The following is a 21,570-nucleotide window of genomic DNA, read 5'->3' on the forward strand; positions in this document are numbered from 1 at the left end:
AGTGACAAACATCCAATCGGTCAACTCCCACCGCTGGAGATATAGTCGGGACGATCCTAAGGGCACCACGGACTCTTTATGTAAGCGTTTGTGTATTTAATACTTGAGAGTAGAGTTGGTGCTCTTGCTATATCATCTCCAAATCTCATTGTTTAGTAATAGCCATTACCAATTTCACGTTCCATCATGCCTCACAGCCAAGAAACCAAAACTTCCCTACCAGTCAGGGCACAGACGCCTTCAACTATGAAAGCAGTCCAGTTCATGACCCCTTCCACCCGACTGGAATACAAGGAGGTTCCCGTCCCTGTCCCCGCCAAAATCAACTTCTCGTACAGATCAGGGCCGCTGGCCTCTGTCACACCGACTGGAACATAGCATCTGGAGTAGACGATACTTTCTTCTGGAAGCGTCCCATCATCTTGGGTCACGAAATTGCTGGTGTGGTTGTTGAGATAGGTTCAGAGGTCACCAAGTTCAAAGTCGGTGACCCTGTCGCCGCCGTGATCGGTACTGAGCATCCCTTGACATTCGGAGATGTGACCCGGGCGGCAGGCATTGGTTATGACGGTGGATTCGCAGAGTACGTGGCGCTGTATGAGTATAAGACAGTGCGTATTCCTGAGGGAGTTACTTTTGCCGAAGCGGCCGTTGCTACCGACGCCACTGCCACAGCATATCATGCTGTTGTTGTCGAGGGACAGATCTCTGCGTCATCCCAAATCGCCGTTGTTGGTTTGGGCGGTCTAGGTCTATCGGCTATCCAGATTGCAACCCTCTTCGGTTGCAAGATATACGGAATCGAGCCTGACACCCGCAAATATGTGGCTGCTGTTCAGGCAGGAGCTTATGCATGCGCTAAAAGCTTCGACGGGTTCCCGGGAGTACGCTTCGACGCGGTGATAGATTTTGCAGGCACTGGTTCTACGACTGCTGCTGCTGCCAAGGTGGTGAAGCCTGGTGGTAAGGTCGTCCTGGTTGGTCTTTTGAGCAAGTATACTACACTCAATACACAGGAGTTGGTCGCACTGGGTGTCACGATCAAAGGATCAGCTGGCTCTTCTATATCTGAGGTTGAGAAGTCATTGCAGATGATTGCGAACAAGGAGGTTCAGCCACTTCTGGAAGAGATCCCTTTCAGCGGAATTAAAGAAGGACTTGATAGGCTTGAAAAGGGTAATGTTATTGGGCGTCTATATACTGACCTAACAAAAGCCTAAGGTCGGCTATACTGTCTTTTATATTCTGATTAAGTAAATATATAAGTTTTAAAAATAAAATTAATAAAAAGAAAGAAATTATATTATAACTTAATAAATAAAATTATTTATATTACATACACTTTATTTATTTTTTATTAATTAACTTTTAATATAGTGCTACCTTATAAGTAATTTAGTATTTAAAACCTAGAAAGGGTATAAGAGTTAAGTAGTATTTAGCTGCCAGAAACCAGCATCACGCTACATAGAGCAATTGCTTACACATAGTTACCAGATAGGTAAGTTCGGCCATACGTAGGCATATGATAATGAATACCTCGCAGTGGACCTCTATACAAGTCATCATTCAGTTCGGAACAATAATCGAATGTTCTGTGCCGTTGCTCCACAGATGATCTCCTCGGTGAGTGAAACATTCCGTGCAAGCTAGCGTCACATTAAGCGCCTCAGGATTGTTTAAGATATTGTATAGCGAAATTGGTGTTATGATCCGCAAATAGCACCTAGAATGCATGGCACGAGGCGATGTCATGACAAGAGTTTGAGAAACTCGGTGAGTTCTTGCATCCGGCTGCCCGTCATCCCGCATGCATTGATCATGGAAGTCTGGTAATCGTACCACTTCAATTGGCTGTAATTAAATATCCAAGACTCGAAAGGTGATGGATGACTTACAAGGGTTGATCCCAGTTGTAATCTCATTAAAGTGCCTCATCACTTGCGGAGAGCTATTTGCGGGGATACCAACGGCGAGATTTCAAGAGGGCCATCGCGAATGATCGGGACCGAATCATCTGATGACTCCGGGATATTCTCGAGGCACTCAGCAACCCCAATTTTTTGGGCATCTTCATTCTCCAAGACATTACAAGATGTACATTAACAGAGAACAATACCAAGCCAAGTCAAACGATATTTTGTAGCAGGACAATGGACGTTAACTAGACTCCTTGAGACAAGATCTCGGGCGCTTTGACGCGTTGAAACATCCCCAGATGCGGCAGATAGAAACAAAGCCTCAGCACGGCACGAGCAAGCATAAATCTCGGACGATCTCAATTGAATATCTGTACACTTTGCAATTATTGGCAATGGTGTAGAAGCCAAGTTGAATCAGCAGATGTTCGATACCCAAGGCATGAAGAAAGCAGCCCATTTACTCCACAATCCACGCCACTTACGCCCCCGCGTGGTACGAATCTGACAGGCCCTGAGACTGGGGTCGGTGGGCTGGCCTGATGAGTCTACTATACGGAACTCACCGGTATTATAGCAAGAAATTGACAAAAGTTTAGAATAGGGATGAAGCGAATTGATATAAGACAATGCCCAATTCAGCTTGTTCAGACCGTCATCATTACTGAGCACTCATCAACAAAGACAAGCATCTCATCTCAGCTAATGTCACGGTCCTACAATTGTCATACACATTCACACTTCAATTTTACAACAAACCTTCATCATGACGACCAACTCATTCGGTGGAGCTCTCCCTCGCTTTGACTTCCCGTCCCAACCAGCCCCATCTGTATCACGCATGGCGCGCATCCACAAAGCCCTCCCAGTTGTATTAGTCGCAGCAGCAGTGGCTGGTAAGCCTTCTACATAGTGCGTCGCAAAGATATACTAATAATTGGTAGCTGTAGCACTCAAGACTACCCAAGAGGCCAGAGAGTCTTACGCCTCCATTCCCGCCATGTTGTTCGGCCGCGCTCCAGCACAAGGCCTGGTACCTCGAGGACAAGGCATCATTGACAAGCAAAACGTTGACTTGGGCGCAAAGGCGAGCAAGTAACAGGCTTCAGATCTAAATGGAATTTATATGCCAAACGAATGAATAGGATGCAAGTCTGGGACATTATATTAACGAGAGCTGGGCTGGACCCCGTATATCATTTAATCAATATGATCACTATTACAACGCTTCTTGAAATTCGCAACATCATTGAGCTGCCAAAATGAGATCATGGTGAGGAGCATTGACCACTTCGTTGTCAGTACTTGCTGTTATCTGCAGTGCGCTAGAAAGTCTGGTAAGGGGGGTTTCCACACACACGCATGTGATTATGTGTTGTGACAGCCCCCAGACTTAGCACTAGCGAGGCGCGGTCTTGCAAAACTGGCAGGCTCTCGACCGTCTTAAGGATGGCGCTTCAATCACGCGGGGATCTAAGGATAAGCTCTTCCTTTAAATGAGAATAAACGAGCTCAAAACCTTATCGCGTTTCATCCCAAGCCTTCAGTCTTTTAGTCCAAGAGTGGCTTGCTTCTAGAACTTGCTCAGCGAATAAAGCCCACCCAGAATGCGTCTCGACAAGATGGACTCCAACCCACTAGCTCAATCCTCGCTAGTGAAAGCTGGGGTAGAATCTGGGGTAACACGATATATCCATAGCGTAAATCTTATGTGGTCTGACACTGATTCAGGACCCTGATGTCATTTGCAGCTGAAAGATTAATCCTTGTTCCTCCACACCATCACCAGAGCTTCCCCTGAGTTATCGACAACACTATTGAACGCCCCCATCAGCACGTGTGAGTGGTCCTCTATCCCCCGATCCTGCTTTCATAACGTTTTAAAAAGAACAATGCTCACAGGCTCGCTTGCCCTCCATCCACAGTGGATCAGATCGACAACTAAGCATGGCTTTATCCTCGACAGTCGAGAAGGACATTGCTATTGCATGCATTTGCTCCGCTCTTATCCTGTCACGATGCGCCTATCGTATTTACCATGGGTACAGGGGCAATGGGGGTTCCCATCGAATCTGGCATGCCGACGACATTTATATGGCCCTTGCTCTACTGCCTCTCACCTCGCGCACCGTCTGCATCGCCCTATCATTCACCTTGAACCCTTCTAGCTCACGCCTGCCTGTAACCAAGGAGGAGGCAGCAGCTCAGAGAACGACTGTCGAGAAGCTTGAACATGATCGGACTGTTGGGATTTCGCTACTAATCGTAACTCGTTTGAGCTACACTCTGATGTAAGACTCTTTGTCTGGATGTCTGCTTGATATACTGAGACCTATAGTCTTTGGATCTTGAAAGCTGCCTTGCTTTCCTTTTACTCTCGCTTCGTTCAGGTGACAAGTTGGGGCAAGATCACAGTCAGGCTGCTATGGTGTCTCTTACTTGTTTCTCTCATTGTTATTATCGTAGCGATATTGGCAGAATGTCGCCCGATGTCTTTGTATGAGTTCCGTGTCTCTCTGACTGTTCATTGCTAAAATTTCTAGGATGTGGAAGCTCGCTTCCAAGGAAGACCGTACGTCTCTATTTTCTTTTCGCTTTGCGATAGTAACCCTGATTCTACCAGTGAGACTGATGCATTACAGAGCCTGTGTGTCAGAAAGGCATGGTTTACTTCTTCGCTCTGGCCGCAGGCAATATCAGCACAGATATTGCACTACTCATACTGCCTTTCCCGACCCTCTCAACGGCGAGATTGAACACGAGAACGTAAATCAACCTCGCGGATCTGGATGGACATTACGCTGACGATCGCCAGTAAGATCCAACTTGGAATCTTGTTCAGTATCGGCATTTTAGTCATTACTATTACAATTGTGCGAGTGCCGCTTATCCTCGGCGATGCCATGTCTCAAAAGGCTCGGTCAACAGTAAGTGTTTTAGGCTGGAGCTCACCCATGCCAATAAGGAGTCTGACTTCAATTAGTGGGCAACTATAGAGATTCTCTGCAGTTGCATTGTGGCTAACACGCCTTTCTTCTATGGGATCTTGAGAGAGCTTGGGCAACATAAGGGTACACAGCCTTCAGCTTCCGATCCGAGTAGATCAGAAGGTCCATTCTATCTGCAGAGCAAAGGAGCAGATCACCGCTGTTATGAGCTACGGCCTGCAAATAGTGATGCTGCACACAGTGATGCCGCAAACAGTGATGGGAACAATAATTCACAGGAACTAATCATCGTACCATAATAAATCTTCTTAATTACTATTGCCAATAACACGACGAAGCATCTCACGACAGTGACACTTGATCTACCTAGTTTGCTTACCTGGGATGAAACAGACAAATCGGCTCCATCTTAAGTAACACTCCAATTACCCTGTTAGCACGCCAGCTGTCTATAGCTTTGGAGGGGGCCTCCGTATAGAACGTCCAGGTACTGCTCATAGTAGTGTAGCTTTAATCGTCTGTAGCCATTGGTCAGTCATCGTGGTATCGATGTCTAAGTTGTGGGCTAGAAGTGTTATTTGCAGTTGAGACTTGTGGCTGTGAGCTTATTCCGGCAGAGAGAACCTAGATTTAATCGCAAACCGCTTTGTTTGACTTTGTTCATCCGTTCAGCACTACATGTTCTCATGAAGCGTGATTGCGAACATCGATATGTCCAATGTTCATCGATACCTCCACCACTACCCGCTCAACAGAGCTCCACCGGTACTGAATTTCTGTATATTGATCCCTCTGATGTCTTTCACTATCAACGACCGCCACTGTGGAAGGGTCGATGCCTTAGTCTTGACAGGAATTCACGCCGCTCTGGTCACTTTTGTGCCTTGGTCTCTATCATTCAATGACAAGGGTAACTTCCACTGAACAGGGCATATCCAATAGGATCGATCATAGTGCCAGAATAAATATTCTATTTGCTAAGTTGCCAGGCTCCGACAACGAATGAAGTGTGCCACTGCGAAGCAATATCTGCCACTGTCACTGGCCTCCTCGGCCGTGTGACAGTATACTCCGGCAGCACCTGGTCAGTAAGCCATATCCCAACTTGAGACAGCTCTTCAAACCCAGAGCGCAACAAAATCTCGATCTTTACCATCAAGAGATCTTGACCGACACCATCATCGCGATACCAACAGCTCACAAGTAAACACAGCAAGCCCTCAACATGACCATCGCAGATGACACTCAGTCTCGTGTTAAGTCACTCGAGGAAGAAGTGGCCGAACTGCGACGTATGGTATCATCTCTCTCACTCCAGATATCCAACCGAAATGAGGCCCAGGATGCGTCCAAGGGACTCTGCGATGACACACATACCAACAGCAACGCCGTAAGCACCCCGGCACTTTCAAAATTGTCTCTGATCTATGGAAGAGGAGATATGCGATCCTACCTCTCGACTCCCGATCCCAGATTTGAAGAAGACGCATGGCTTTACGATAAACCTCCAGAGTGGGCCTGGTTAAAGGGGTTCCTTCTCTGGGCCAGACAAGGTACTGAGTGGGCTTTTCCCCGCTACGTATTCTCTTACCTACAGCATGAAAATGCTGGACAATGCCCCGCCGGGGATGGTTGCAATCATTGGAAAGAGGGAAGCGACCCTGCCACAGGAACTGTGATCTTGGAAGTCCTTTGTGCTGAGGTCAACACATTCGAGGAGTGCCTCAGTCTTGGATCAACCCAGTGCCTTGACTTTGAGCCAATCCACAGAAAGCCGACCGTTTTCTTCAATGAGATGCGGCCCAACTTCGAGGTGCTGGAAACCGTGAAGGGTATCGACAACGAGAGATTCGCAGTCCTGATGTTTCGAGTCATCAATGACCCAGTCGGCCAAAACCATTGGATGGATAAGTTTGGGAGACTCATCGATTTCGGCGCCTTGGATTGAACAGCCGTAGATGGTCTTGGGGTTAGAGAATGGACATCTTTAGGCAGGTTGGGGTTTTTGTTCACTCAGTGACCTTGCGCGCCTTGTGGGCTGCGGAAGCAAGTCATTCAGTCGTAGAATCGGTTTTGATGGGGTTGCCATCCTTGTGAGTTGATTAGGTAGGTTCCTGGCTTAGCCACATTGGCTTTTGGAATGCCGAGACTGTTATACTTGAGATGTTTGAGGACACGCACTTCTTACGGGGACGTTGCAGTAGTCCTTCACTGGTAGTATCAATATCTCATCAATGAAACGGACTTCATAGAGCCTCCTGCTTTATCATAAACTCTGAAAAGAAGCCATCAAGTGAATCATAATCATCAAGCTCTCCCACATAAGACACATACTGATCAGGCCGCAAGATAACCGCACAGCCCTGGTCAGGCTTAATACCAAACGTCTCGTACAGCTTTCCATGTCCCTCATGATAAGACTCATCATCCACAAAGATCTTGTTGTAATCCCAACCATCAACCTCGTGATATGGTCGGAGAACCTCTGGGAAGTCAAAGATCTCGTGGTCCTGACGTTTCGAGGCGTGCACCGTGATCACTTCAATGACGGAATCGTATCGAGCTGAGGCCGGTGTGAAGCGCTTGAGGAATGAGGAGTCAGCTGACAGCTTGTCGCACAGTGACTTCATTCGTTTGTTCTGGCGGTCGAGATCGATATCTCCGGGGAAGATTAGAAGTCTCCATGATCCATTGCTTCGGAGAAGCTCTTGCAGATGCCAGGGTCTAGCGTCGGATTGGTTCAAAACTTTGACGCTGGGCATGCGCATGCCGAGCTTGATTTCAGGGGCCAAACCCTGCCTCTTGGCAGCGATGTCCTTCAGGCCAGAATCATCAGAAGTAGGTTTAGCGACAATGTTGCTTTGACCATAGTCCACAGCTGCAGTCCATTAGCTATGAGCGTGAAGTCTATTGAATGAACTTACCAATTCCACTGGCGAACAAATTGCCCTTCTCAAACGCTTCACGGAACTCATCCATACTGATGCCCTCTTCGTCCATGATATCCTTCGCTGGACGGCCAGAAAAGAGACGAGAGAACTTGTGATCGAAGTCGATAAGAGCTTTGGCAATGCCCTTTCTCTCAGTCTCGTAAGTCTTGAGTATCGACCGGCTAGCAAGGCCCTTGACAACGTTGGCGACTTTCCAACCGAGATTGAAAGCTGAGATTGTTAGCTCGGTCAAGAAAATTGTTTTGAGGTGAGACTCACAATCTTGCATGCTGACATTCATACCCTGACCAGCCTTGGGGCTATTGGAAGTTGTCAGGTATTTGCATCACTTTTGAGATGGGGGGGAGCATACCTGTGAGTGTGGACGGCATCGCCAGCGAGGAAAACCCGGTCGTAAGCCGAGAAGTTGGACCCGACGCGCTGTCCGATCTGATAAGCTGTCCACCAATCCAACTTGCGATACGTCAATTTATAAGGAGCAAGAATCTTCTGAGCAGACTCAAGGATGACATCAGGTGTGATCCATGACCGATCAGCTCTTGAATCCTGCTCCCCAATCTTCGCCGTTGTCGTAAGCTGGATGTAGAGTCTGACCAACTTGTTCTCTCTCGGAATGACCATGACACTACCCGAATTCGCTGAGTGAATCGCACAGCGTTGTCGGATATCAGGGAAATCAGTGATGGGCACGATGTCAAGAACACCCCAGATGTAATCGGTTGATTCACCCTCAAGCTTGAAGCCGAGCTCCTTTCGGACCCAGGAGTGAGCGCCGTCGGCACCAAGCATGTACTTCGCCTTTACTACTTCAACAGTGTCGGCTTTGTCATTCAATTCGGCTGCTTTGAGCATATCGGCGGTGTCATCTGGTGAAAGGTTGCTGCGGAACAGACCGTCCTGAACAGTAGTCCCGTTGGCAGATGTTGAAGTTTGCTTTGGCTGAGCCTCCTCCTCACTGAGATGTCGAAGGTTGACAGTGATGGGGTAAGCATCTGGGTCTTCAACAACCTTGGGATCAATCTCCAGGCTTGTTGGCATGACACCCCGCTCAACTGAAACCTTTCCCTGACTGAAGTCGTTGATAGCATCCAGGAAGAATCTCTCAATGCGACCCTGATGAAGAACAACCTGTTGGAAGCGACTGATGCCAGGAATGGTGTCGGCAATCCTTGAGCTTCGACGAAGAACACCCTTCTCATCAGGGTTCCAAAGGGAGATTTCGAGCATGTGATTAGATTCAATCCAAGCTCGGTGCGCAAAGCCGAAGGAGTCGAAGATCTCAAGTGTTCGGCATTGAAGACCGTCAGCTTGACCATTGAAGACCTACAGACGTGTCAGTTGAGCGTACAAGAAGAGTCAGGAGACGAGTGAGCTCACCTTTGTTCCTCTCTTGTCGACGATGCGAGTTTTGATGCCGCATTTGGCGAGCCATGTTGCCATCATGAGACCGGCAGGTCCGGCTCCAACGATGAGAACATCGACATGGTCCGTCTTTGCACCAACAGCCATTTTCGTGCAGATTTCGTGATTTCTCGGAAGGAGTGGAGTGTCTGATAGTGCGGTAGTGATATCGTCAATCTGCCAAGATGCACTCGCAGGATCTTATACTCATTGATGATTTGAAGAGGGCCAAGTGATGCAAGGGCGAACCGACAAGTTGGTAAGATCCGAATCGGAAGACGGGTGCTTATGTGCCTTGACAGATGGGGTCGGAATAGTTACGAATGGCCCTCAAGTGAATGGTCAGGCCATATGTTCAGAAGCCACATTATGTAACGCTTTGTCGGCCTCGATAGGTCGAGGCTTTTACTGGTTTCACCATCCCGAATTGACGGCAGATTTCCGTCAAGACCTTAGCCCAACTCGACTGGAGTTTGCGGGGTAAAGATGGGGATGAGCTGTGAACAGCGAATAGCATTGAGGATCATCGCTAGCCACTTGCTGATAAGCTTATCCGTTTTCAACAGTGGAGCAGTCATCAAGTGAAGCTGTCAGTCCCGATCGCCATCCGGGGGAAAGGAGCAAGGTTGTCGGAAGGAGAATAATCTGGGGGTTGGTCAATCAAAGCCTCGTATGCAAGTGCGGGTCTTCAGTTTCGGATGTTGGTTGATCATGCAGTTTGACATTTCCGAAACTCTCTTCGGATCCAGGGTAGTGTCTATCCGAGATGGAGGTTTGAAATGATATTTCGGATACTGGATCGCAGACACATATTGTATAAATATATCAGTATAAATGGAAGAGAACTTCTTTGCATTATAAACTATTCCTAGTGCTGGATCGTTAGTGTCTTGGATATCTTTCACGAAGGCATGAATAATCTCACCAAGAGTTAGGAAGCTTTTCTCCATTACGTCTCTCAGTAGATATAGGATACTCCATTGAAATAATCAATTTACAGTGCAACTCAACACGAGAACTAGTCCTGTTCTTTACCCAAAGCCTCCCATTGCTCCAATCTAGTCAACCATTCGTTGGCTTCGCCTACCAGCTCCTCATCATCTTCATCCGAACTCCCCGCTAACTCCTTCACCAGCGCTTGAACATGTTCTCGCATCGGCATCCAGCTCTTCCCAACAGGCACACAGTCATATACAAAGTCAATCAGGAAGTGTTGATATTCCGTATCCTTCTCTTCATTTGCCTTGGCCAGAAATTCCGCTGCAACAACAGCAGCAGTCTCAGGAAATCGAGCAAGCTGGTCTCGACATGGCGTGAAAGGCGGGTTGTTCGCGTCAGCAAGCCAGTCAAACAGCTCAGGCATGTACGGCCTCATCTCTTCAGCAGTGTGTACACGCTCTGTAAGCGCGCGATCGCTGACCATGTCGAATTTGTCCTTGCTGACCCAAACTGCTTTGGGATCTGCGGCGAAGCGCTCAAGAAGATCGGCGTTTTGTATGAGAATAGACGTCTGGGCGTGATGGGAGGAGCGATGCGCAAAGCCTGAGATGTCAAATGCGGCGAGTGCAGCCAAAGCTGGTCGATAAGGCTGGAGCTTTTCTAGGGAGAGCTTGAAAAGGACAGAGTATAATACTTTCTGATGCACCCTTAATGTATCGTAATCTTCATCCTCGATAGCAGAAGTGAGAACAGTCGAGACGGCTTCGACGGTCGCAGGCTCTGATGCGCGGGACCTGATAATGTCGATATCCTCACTTCCATCCTCGAAAAGCGTCTCTCGGTTTGACCAGAGCATTGTCGGCACCTTTTCAGCAAAAGCCTTTTCGCCCAGGGCGGTCAATTGTTCGCGGTTCATGGTGATGAAATGCCGACGTGCACATGAACAGTCAGTCTTTGGTGGAATGAGAATTACGAATTGAGGTCTCGCGCGCTTGGCAATTATGAATCGTCTTGCAGCTTGATGTATTGATCGCGCAAGCATCCCCAGAAGGAGTCAAGAATAATTGACCAAGCGTCGCTGGCGACAGAAGAAGGGGAATGACTCAGGATAAGTAACCCAGCCCCTCGATTTGGGTCAAATGCCGATGTCATCAGCAAAGGGTGACGCATGAATAATGTTACCAGATCTGGTGTTCGTGTCACTGAGCTGAATCTTAGTCGAGGCGCTAATGGCCCTCGCCAGCAAGTGACACTGGAGCTTCACTGTCATCATCCCCTGGCATCCTGGCATTCTTGAAAATGCGCCTGAGCTAGTTGCTTCGCCACCGCCAAACGGGCTCAGCCTTACCAGTCACGAAAGCCAGGGGTCCAGCCAAATGTAAAAGCTAGGCTCAGCGATCACGAATTGTTGATAGGTGACTCTATTCGGCGTCTTCGCAGTGATCATTGGTAGTACACAAACAAGAAACATGCAAGTTGCATTGCCATCTAAATTATAAAAGGGACGGTCTAAAACAGCTTGTATCCCGGCATGATATGGGCATCCCAGTTATCCTCAAACTCATACCCCATATGCTCACCAGCTCTCCTCACAAGTCGCTTCGCTGGACAATCACTAACCGTGGTCGACGTAGAAGTAGTCGTCGTAGGAAGAGTAGTCGTGAACGCAGTGATCCCAGCCTCTGAGCAAGCCGCGTAGTATTCTTCGGGAGAGTCGCAGTAGGTAGCATAGACAGGAACCTCGGTTGGCTGGATGGTAGTGGCTGTAGGCTCTCCCTCTGCGCGGGCTGCAAGGGTATTCATCGCAGGCCGCCAGGTCGGAAAGGCTGTCGGAATGCGGAACGCAACTTCGCGCTTGAATACGGTTGAAGTCCTGCAAATGTCAGTCTACGATCGGAAAAAGGAGGAAAGAAGTCTTACTCGGGGTATGGGCTGACAGTGACTGTGTTCAATCTCGAACAGTCAGCCAGACGGCTCTCTCGTGGAGGCTCGCCGTTCAAATCATCAATGCCGACAAAACAGGCATCGGAAGAAGTGGTCGGTTGAACAGCATCGGACGAGACAGTCGTCTCTGCTGCGGTTGTTGTCTCAGCACTGGATGTTTCGGCTCCGACGATCTGTCCATTCTGACATTGTTCCTCTGCATCACAATGTTAGCAAGATAAAACGAAGAAGCTGCATGTCCTGCATACCCTTGTACGCCATGAGAGTCACAGTTTCACAGCCAATAGGTTCTGACCCAAAGGTGATGTACACCTGTCCATCAGACTCGGTCTGACAGAACCCAGCCTCGCCGAACGACGAATCCGTCCATGAAAGACGACCACTGGCGATTGAGAATGTCGTCGTCACTGAATCAGCTGGTGGTTTGCCCTGAGCAGCAAGTTCTTGAAAGCTATTGCCGTCGTAGTAAATAGGCACTCCATCCTCCAAAAGCTTTCCCTCGTCGAGGCGAAAGACCGAAGCAAAGGTGCATTCGGTCGGGTTGTTGCTGCCCACGAACGTTGTATCTCGCTTCGATAGACGGCGTTGAGGGTTGACCTGGAAGATGATAGCCTCGCCAGCGGGTACGGATGCGCTCGTTGTAGTGGTAGCTGCCTCTGTAGTAGCCGTGACTTGATCAGAAGTAGTAGGCTCGCTGGTTAATCCACTGGCGGAGGGCGTCCTGGACGAAACCCCATCAGGCTTACAAGGTCCAGCAGCAGCATAATAAGCCGTTAGCACAGCGAAAACAAGACTCTTGGCAATCATGGCTGCAATAGTCTATGGATGCAGAATGTCAAAGCAGAAACCACCAATATCGCAAGCTTGGGACTCAAGAGATAAATATGGCAATCTACTCCGTACATCGTACATCATTTTAAAAACACTTTTTAGCGCTGACCGGACAGCCGTTGTGCCGTATTTAGTCAGGGGTTTTGAAGAAACTATTGATGTTAGGTGCTTTGGCGCTGAAAACTATTGAATTGTCTAGAGCCAGGTCGGAATTTACAGAGGTCCCCCGCCAATCGGGCGCTGAAAAGGAGATTTGACGGCACCAAACGCCGCAAACTGTCCTATTGGCCGGATCCCAAGCCGAGTGTACTTGTCTTGTATCACATTGTAGCGTGGTTCTTACTCTGACTTGTTATGCGATGAGTACCCTCCACATTGAAAGCGAATCAGTGACGGAGCTGACTGTAAGCGACAGCCTTCATCAAGAACAGTAACACGATGCGAGCAAGGATTACCAGGAACCACCATCGTCAATCTTATCTTATTGGTTGCGATTTTCCTATTAGCATGTTCATGATGGAGAATAAAGACCAGTTGCAAGTGACCGAGGCTCGATATCATGTGAGATGAAACGTAGACCCTGGTTCAAAAAACCAGCCTCCAATCAGCATCACACAATCCACAGCATGCTGTTCCTTTTGAACAACACATCACTCTCAAGCGCACATGGATGAATACGATTCACGAAAGACCCGTCTTCAATGAATCTATTCAAGTCTACGCAGAATGTTCTCTGCCCGTTACGGCCATCTCTCTGTAGCGACTTAGAGTAGCTCCGGCATTGCAAGGTCGTACGTAAATCGGGTTCATAACAGCCAGTTACAAACGCGCCACCTACACGAAAGAATACCATCCAGCTCCCTGCCAAAGGCCAGTCCGTCGCCCTCAATGAGCCGCTCGCGCAAAGTGACCGAGCATCCCCGCTTCCGCGATTTTGACGCCTGGGAAGCTTTGAGAGGACACGGCCTTGAATGCGCTATCAATCTTCTCGTTGCGGGTGAATGGATCATCGATGGTGCTATCAAGGACGGTTGGACCTCCTTAGATGTAAGAGTCGGTAGTGAACGCTGCCATGAGACTGCACTCCTCACATTGATCCTTTGCGTCTTGTGATCGACTATCTGAGAGAATCTAATCTCCGTAAAGAGTTCGAGTCACTCATTATCGAATATCACAACAACTATACTGAAGAAAACTTACAAGCGTTGAACGCATGTTTTCAATCGTGAGGAGGATCATATCGAGAACGCAACACGTTACAATAGCGCCTTGGAATCGATCACCGACTTCATGGGCCCTGACTGAACAACTTGCATTGTGTCAGCACATCCCCTTGCATCTTCCACCGTACTCAGCACAATGGAGTGTTGTATGGAGTATTGTTTGAACATTATTACCAACGTTTGGAGACGATCTTTTCACCACGAGCGAGGAACAACGAGCCGCTGGAATGGGGGAGTATCATGATGCCGAGTTTCCGCTGCGTGCTGTCTTTACCGAGGTGCCGTTTAATCTCATCGACAAGCTTTCGGGGCAAATACTACCGAGCGGTATTCGGCCGAAAGCTTCAATACAACACCTCATGATTGCGAGACTCTCACGGAGCAAATACGGCAGCTGTTCCATTTTTCCGAAGTCAAAAGGGCCAATCCGCGCCAAAAACAACATCCCATTGTCATCAGCTTTTTCTCTGCCTCTATGCAAACTTTGATCAACCTCTGTTGGGTGTATGGCATACCAGTCACTTTGTGCATGCCCCGCCTCCTACATCATGAACCAACTGACGATTCAACATATCTCTCAACATACAAGCTCACTTCGGCACCTGTTCGGGCTTTTTTCGCTGACGAGAAAGTGGACAGAAGCTTCAGGATGATAAATCCTGAACACGAGAGCATCCAAGACGAGCCATGCTGGAAGCCCGGCGGTTTTGTTATGTGTTGTGCAACCCAATCAGGCCAACTGCTCGGCGCCAACAATGATGCCGAGTACATCGAGGCACTGGAGGAGTCAAGCTTTGCTTATCTGATGTCCGTATCGGCATTTCTCACCAACCGCCACAAACAGAACACGGGGGCCTTGACCTTTTGGCTTTGCAAAAGTCAATTTGCGGAGAACCAACTCAGCCGCTCGGGATGATTCGGGAAAACGTCAGGTTGAGCTGTGGCTTGAAACCAAACACTAACAATAAACAACAACAACAAACTCCTGTCGTTTGCTGTGGGTTGCAATGGAATCAAGAGAGAAAGATAGACCTTGTTGGAAAGTTTATCGCAGTCAACGCGAGTCAACAGGAAAAGCCCTCAACAGAAGAGCATCTCATCGCATGCAATGCAAGTTAATACCATTCATATTTAATCATATTGGCGACTCAAGATGGAGGAGGTGAAATGGTCTGCAATCCTAGATCAACATCAATATACAGTTGAACCCATGTTTGCCAATTTCTTTGTCGTCGGAAACGCGTTCTACTGTATGAATGACCAGACAGAGGCAAACACATGCTCGTCAATAGTGCCAACGAGACGTTAAAGTCCTTGCTGCCAAATGATCCTGAGCACTTGGGTTTCTTGACAACCAAGCACAACGCAAAGATTGACCGACATCAAAAGTACGCGAACATGCAACACAGAGGCACTTCGATTGAGAGTCACATGGGAGTTTGACCACATCAGAGTTTCCGAGAATTGATAACAAGAACAGTAATGCCACAGATCGTGACTGAGCTCGGCTTTTTTTTAACGTTGCCTGCTGATAACGACTTGAAGGTTGCGGCCCGAAACGAATTGAGGGGTAAATACAAAGCGCCCTGAAAGTTTCTCCTACAAATGCTGATAAGGAACTTGTATAAAATGACTGATTCTTCCCTTGGTGAGTTCGAGATCTATTATTACATCTACAACCCTTTTTCTTAACACATTTATTTCCTTTAAGAAGCATTAACAGGGTCTGTTCCAATCGGTAAGTACTACCAAGCGTCTGAACAGTGAAGTCTTGTTCGCAAACTAACCTCATTTACAGGAGCAGATTCTTGACTTCCTTAGAGTTCAAGATGCAGTTCCTTTTTGCATTTTGTCTACTTCTGTCTATTTCTTCCGCAGACAGAATTAGTCTTTCTTTTACTCTAGACCCAGAGAGAAACATGTCTTCTATATATATATTTCGCCGAAATGGAGGCATTCTTATGGGTAGATGTGGTAGGCGTATTAACACCAAAGTACCCATTGACTTTTCTCAAGTTACAGTCAATGGTGATGGTACTATACCACCATATGGGAACTATAATGAGGCCAGCACTACAATCATACCCGTTACAACCGGGAACTTCACAGTTGGGGACGCTACCTACGCGATTCATCCTAATCCCGTTTTTGCAGGAGGCCCTGTATGCAAGACAGATACTGACGCTGTCAACAAGCGCATTTCTGTTTACTGCACAAAGTTATATTGGGACTATAAAGACATCATCTCCGAGATGAAGACGGTAGACACTGATTGCTTTGGACCTTTCCCCCCGGAAACAAAGGAGTTCGAAACGAACTATTACCCAACAAAAGATAATGTACCCATTTACCAAAAGGGGAGGGGAAGCATCTCCAGAGGAAGCATCTCCAATATCCGCCGCGCGATTTCCAAAATAGTTCGTCGTTGTCCGAAGAAATACGATCCACCGAAAGGCCTTGAGGGTGCTGGTTAGTATAATGATATGTCTAACTGAACTCAACATGACTAACATTTATATTAAGGATGGCCTCACCAGAGGTACTTGTTCGAGCAGATCTCGGTAGGGTTGCTTCATTCTCTCTCTCACTCTTGCTAACTAACTACAGGACGTTATGAGCTGTGGCAGTAACCATACCTGTTGTGTCGGCAGTGATGATTCAAAGACTGTTGCCTATGGGTTCCAGACGTTAATACAGGGCGGTTGGTCCTGGGCACCTAATGGAGTGGGTCCGTCGGCAAGCATAACCTTTGGCTTCTCGGTTACGCATTCCTGGACAAGAGGAAATTCGTATAGTTGTAACGGTAAACCAGGTGATGAAGTGTGCATTTGGTTAAAGGTTGCCCATACTGCATGTAGGTCACAGACTTATATATACTGTGTAAGAAAAATGCTAATAGATAATATAGATACCGTTCGAGAACCCGTTAAAATGCCTTTCCCCTGGAAGTCAAGGTTTTATGGGAGGCAAAATGTTATAGCCGCACCTAATCGAAATAATGAGGGTGGTGCGGTTGTCTGCAAATATAACAATGAATGCAGATCAAAAGGTGATAAATACTGGGACTGCTACGGTAAGCAAGATCAGCATTTTATGTACTGTCCCCCTCCTGGACACCCACCAAAACTGCATTTACCTGGTGGTCTTCGACCGCAGTCTTTAGAGGCCATAGAAACAAGAAATGTCAGGGCGAGGGAGGAGAAAAGGATAATAGCAGAGGGAGGTAAGATAGCATTGGAAGCCCATATACAAGAGCAATGGAGGCGTATACATGAGATATTGTTAGATTATCAAGAAAGGTGGGGATTTATAAGACATAAAGAGAATATAGAAGAGGAGCAGTTTAAGAAGGAAGAAAGGGAAAAAGAGAAGGATGAAAAACAATTAAAAAAGGAGGCTAAGGAGTTTAGGAAAAAGAAAAAGGAAGAACCAATTAAAGTAGACGGAGAAATAGATTTTTAAATCTAAATATACTATATATTATTAAAGTTTAAATAAGGAACTTTCCCAGGTTAATAACCTTATAATACTAAAACTTATTGTAATCCCACTCTCAATAGCTCCATCAACAAAACCTCTCCATCCATCAGCCCAGTCAGCGCTGGCAAAGAAAACTCTTCCATGAGGCGTTTTAAGCTCCTTGAGCCAACGACTCATAGCCGGGCCAGGTCCCCAGCAGCTCCAGGTCCCTTTTGCAAGATCATCATTCATCCAGTCGTGGGTGAGATAGGCTTCAACGTCCGCATCAGGTTTGAGGTGTTCCTTGAAGCTTGGAATGATGTCTCCGCTAGCTCGTGGATCTGCGAGATGCCCGCCATAGCCAAAGCCAATGCAATATGTACCACTGTTCTTGTTGGTGTTGCCATTGTGGTCAGAGAACGCAAAACACCACGGGGACTTTCCGTAGCCACTTGCCATAGCGAACCAGCCAGGCTCGGTTTGCTTCAACTTGAAGTGAATCTTGGCACCTTGGTTGATATGACCTGCCTTGACAGCTTCTTGGCGGAGTGGCGAGAGAGGAGGATTGAACGAGATATCCGACAAGCAGTTCCTGAATAATTGTCAGTTTCCAGGTGTAGCTATAAGGAAGTTGGACACTACTCACAACGGGATAGTCGAGATCACGTATTTGGCTTGGATACGTCGACCGTTCTTTGCAATCAACGTGACCCCGTTGCTTTCCTGGTCGATTTTCTCAACCACAGTATTGAACAGTAAGTGTCCCCTATACTCAGACAGTATCGCCAGTGCCAAAGATGTCATACCGCCATTTCCAAGCTTACAGAGCCCAGCACGCTCGAAAACGCCAGCCATTGAATGGCTACCAAGTGCATACCACCGCAGCACTTCAACAAATCCACATTGAGAACCAGGCACAGAGCCAAAAGAGCTAATCATGGCATCAAACATGTCCTTCTCGACCTGGGGAATGTCCAACTGATCGAGCCGATCTTTGGCGGAGAGATGCTCGTATTTCTTCCACAGCGCAGGTTCGCGCAATGGATCGTGGGGATATGGCATTAAATCATAACTGGTCAAGCCGTCAATGGCAAAGAAAGCATCAGCAACTTTCTGGACTGTTTGGTTTGTCTCTTTAGTATCAAGGTTGGTTGGACCAGCAAAACTTGCACTATAAGCCGTGTACTTGGCGTCTGCTGTTCCTGACGAGGTCTTGAGGTTGCCTTGAAGATTGTAGCGATGAATCTCCGAGTAAACGTGCGGCTGGCCCCTAGATACACTGCATTAGACCTATTCATTCGCAGTCTCATAAAGAACTCACCAATGAACCCATGTTCCTCCCATCTCAAACTCCTCACCTAAAGCTTTGGCAGTCCATGTTCTTCCGCCGATGCGATCGCGGCCTTCGACAAGAAGAACCTTACCGGTGGTCAAACTGATGTTTCGAGCAGCGATAAGTCCAGCAAAGCCTGTTCCAATTACAACAACATCATACTTGTCAAGGAGTGCTGACTCGGATGTACCCTTGATAACAGAGTCTGTTTCAAGGCCAGTTGTGAGGCCGTTGGGGGTCCAGAGATAACCTTCTTTTGAAGTTGGCATAATGACTAGATGCGATGCTGATGAGAAAAGGATCCTGTGAGAATATTCTCAGGGTCATTGCTAGAAACATGGCCATCTTAAATGCACTGGAGGTCTCATGGGCTCACTTCCTGATTGGGACAAAATGTACGAGGTTACTGATAAGATGGCCAAAGTGGTCATTCCGACGTTCCGAGGCTGAGCAACCTCGCACTTTACATCCATTTTAGTACTAGACTGAAACATGCGAGCGACGGAAACAACGCTTCTGATGATTTAGACCCCAGACTTCGCTTGCAATTCAGAATACGGCATTTACTTGACGGAAGATGCAATACAAAAGGATCAATTAACCGAGTGTATCTGTAGATAATCGCAGGCCAATATAACAGCTTTTTCATAACATAGTGAACCCTTCTTCTGTTACCAGTGGTAATCTCCAAGTTCCGGGTCATCCAAACATTGTTTCCAGTCTCTTCTCCGACATGATATCTATCCAGTGACAGTTCGGCATCGCTGAGCTCACATTCTGAACTGCCGGTAAGATGTCCATACGCGCCCAAACCTCCTCTAGTATGAGCATAGCGTTTCCAATTGGCCCCAAACGAACAGCCGCATACATCTTGTGAATCCGCTGTCGAACAAATGTTCGCAGACGAAGTGTTTCCAATCTCTTCGATCCTAGACCTTCTCCCTTTGGACAAACAGGCCCCAGTACACTACCAGCGATCAGTAGTGACAGGAGCTGTATCGATATTGTCCCTGAGTCATCCGGAATTTTTTCCAAGGTGTCCAATATGCTGAATGCCAGTCCCATGACTAGGTGTGGCCTGTCATCGCCATGGCCAAGATCAATAGCACCGTCTGGCCTCTCCTCTTTCCCCGTTGTTTCCGGGAATGCAGAGTAGAGCTCTAATAGGGCAGCCATGCGGTAACAGCGAGAAATAGCCAGCAAGTGATCAGGCGTTGTACATGGATCCCCAATGTTGTCAATAAGACCAACAAAGGGCAGCCGATACTCCACAATCTCATGTTCAAGACTGGTTGCTTTGATGAGTAATTCAGCATACAAAGCCTTCCGATGACTCTCTCCAGACTCAAAAACCCGCAAGCTCCTTAAAGCCTGGTTGTTCCGCACTAGTGTCAGTGTCATTGCAAGAAACACAAAAATGGGCGTTGCAACACCAGTCCATGGACAAGGCTGAATGAGTGCTGGGGGATGGGGATCACAAAATATGCTGAGATGTGATAAGCCTTCATATTGCTGGTCGAAGAGCGCTGAGCTCATAGCTTCCCAATATACCATAGATGAGACCACGAATGTTTGTGTTCTTGTCATTTGTCTTCTGTTGTCCATGTTTGTGAGTTTGTTGAATGCTATCCATGATTTGAACAGTTGTCGTGACCCATGGAGATGTGGCAGACCAGTTGCAGAGACATCATGCCAAGCCTAGTGAGTCAACATGTGAGTCTTGATCAGCTCAAAGGGGAATATATACTTACCGCAGTCATTCCCAGGAATATAATGCTCAAGAGCAAGTCATCTGAAACGTTCAGAATCCTCTCCCGAGATACCAAGGCTGTAGGTCGGTTATCATGCACCGTGCATTCCTTGCTTATAGGAAGCTCGGACAATGTTTGCGAGAGATGTGACATTGCCTCAGTCTGGAACTCCAATGGAACATAGCTGCTGTTTTTGTCGCCTTGGTACAAATGAGCTGCGGACATGCTCAGCACGCAGCTGAAGAGTAGGGGTGAGTCGGCCATCATTCTGGCAACTTCTGATCGGAACGGGTTATTCGCCGAGTCGAAGGATGAGTTGAAATGGCAAACTGTTGTAAAGTAGTGATCCAGGATGAGTGATGTCTGTGGAGTTGGTGTGTAGGACGTCAGGCAAAAAGAGGCATCATCTACGGCCTCTAGCGCAAGAGGAAATTCCTCATCCACTTGGAGATCGTCGTACAATGTCGAGGATTGATCTGAATTCGACGCGGAGGGTGGTTGTATTTCTATCCTGTCCTCCAAGTGCTCCCTGGCATCAAATAAACTCGAACTAGAACCTTGCGTGAAAGGACAGGGTGCTTGTACCTCGGACTCGTTGTCATTCTGAGTCTCGTGGCTTGCAGGCCCTGATTTCAGCTGCGTCGAGTTTGATGGATTTTTGGCACCTGATTCAACCCAATGAAAGGAGTTTCCCGCAGTCGGTGATGAATTAACCATGTATCTCTCATACTTGACTGACCATTTCACAGGCTTATGATAGCCGGGACATTCGACTCCAATTTTCGCGCACCTCTTACATCCTGGCAGCTGTTCATCGCACTTCACTTTCTTTTCTCAAAAGTTAGTATTATAACGGATTTCTCGATTCGAC

The 21,570-nt window shown here is 47.5% G+C and overlaps 7 protein-coding genes across 7 annotated transcripts; 3 read left to right on the forward strand and 4 right to left on the reverse strand.

Annotated features, from left to right (window-relative positions):
• Positions 1 to 186: 186 nt before the first annotated feature.
• On the forward strand, positions 187 to 1,220 carry J7337_011251 (uncharacterized protein; the record flags this gene model as incomplete). Its single annotated transcript, XM_044828800.1, is given in 2 exon segments — positions 187 to 332; positions 344 to 1,220. The coding sequence occupies 2 exon segments, from the start codon at positions 187 to 189 to the stop codon at positions 1,218 to 1,220; spliced, it is 1,023 nt and encodes a 340-aa protein (XP_044675475.1).
• Positions 1,221 to 2,685: 1,465 nt separating this feature from the next.
• Positions 2,686 to 3,018, forward strand: J7337_011252 (uncharacterized protein; the record flags this gene model as incomplete). Its single annotated transcript, XM_044828801.1, has 2 exons — positions 2,686 to 2,815; positions 2,864 to 3,018. 2 exons carry the CDS (start codon positions 2,686 to 2,688, stop codon positions 3,016 to 3,018), a joined length of 285 nt encoding a protein of 94 aa, XP_044675476.1.
• A 3,074-nt stretch (positions 3,019 to 6,092) lies between these two features.
• J7337_011253 (uncharacterized protein) lies at positions 6,093 to 6,815 on the forward strand (the record flags this gene model as incomplete). Its single annotated transcript, XM_044828802.1, has 1 exon — positions 6,093 to 6,815. The coding sequence occupies one exon, from the start codon at positions 6,093 to 6,095 to the stop codon at positions 6,813 to 6,815; it is 723 nt and encodes a 240-aa protein (XP_044675477.1).
• Positions 6,816 to 7,113: 298 nt separating this feature from the next.
• J7337_011254 (uncharacterized protein) lies at positions 7,114 to 9,327 on the reverse strand (the record flags this gene model as incomplete). Its single annotated transcript, XM_044828803.1, has 5 exons — positions 7,114 to 7,745; positions 7,792 to 8,028; positions 8,077 to 8,117; positions 8,171 to 9,141; positions 9,196 to 9,327. The coding sequence occupies 5 exons, from the start codon at positions 9,325 to 9,327 to the stop codon at positions 7,114 to 7,116; spliced, it is 2,013 nt and encodes a 670-aa protein (XP_044675478.1).
• A 910-nt stretch (positions 9,328 to 10,237) lies between these two features.
• On the reverse strand, positions 10,238 to 11,074 carry J7337_011255 (uncharacterized protein; the record flags this gene model as incomplete). The annotated part of the gene is made up of 1 exon (XM_044828804.1): positions 10,238 to 11,074. The coding sequence occupies one exon, from the start codon at positions 11,072 to 11,074 to the stop codon at positions 10,238 to 10,240; it is 837 nt and encodes a 278-aa protein (XP_044675479.1).
• A 593-nt stretch (positions 11,075 to 11,667) lies between these two features.
• J7337_011256 (uncharacterized protein) lies at positions 11,668 to 12,909 on the reverse strand (the record flags this gene model as incomplete). The annotated part of the gene is made up of 3 exons (XM_044828805.1): positions 11,668 to 12,031; positions 12,079 to 12,298; positions 12,351 to 12,909. 3 exons carry the CDS (start codon positions 12,907 to 12,909, stop codon positions 11,668 to 11,670), a joined length of 1,143 nt encoding a protein of 380 aa, XP_044675480.1.
• A 4,730-nt stretch (positions 12,910 to 17,639) lies between these two features.
• J7337_011257 (uncharacterized protein) lies at positions 17,640 to 19,217 on the reverse strand (the record flags this gene model as incomplete). The annotated part of the gene is made up of 3 exons (XM_044828806.1): positions 17,640 to 18,207; positions 18,262 to 18,885; positions 18,937 to 19,217. 3 exons carry the CDS (start codon positions 19,215 to 19,217, stop codon positions 17,640 to 17,642), a joined length of 1,473 nt encoding a protein of 490 aa, XP_044675481.1.
• Between the last annotated feature and the right edge of the window lie 2,353 nt (positions 19,218 to 21,570).

This window comes from Fusarium musae, chromosome 9 (assembly GCF_019915245.1).
Source record: "Fusarium musae strain F31 chromosome 9, whole genome shotgun sequence".
Taxonomy (NCBI): domain Eukaryota; kingdom Fungi; phylum Ascomycota; class Sordariomycetes; order Hypocreales; family Nectriaceae; genus Fusarium; species Fusarium musae.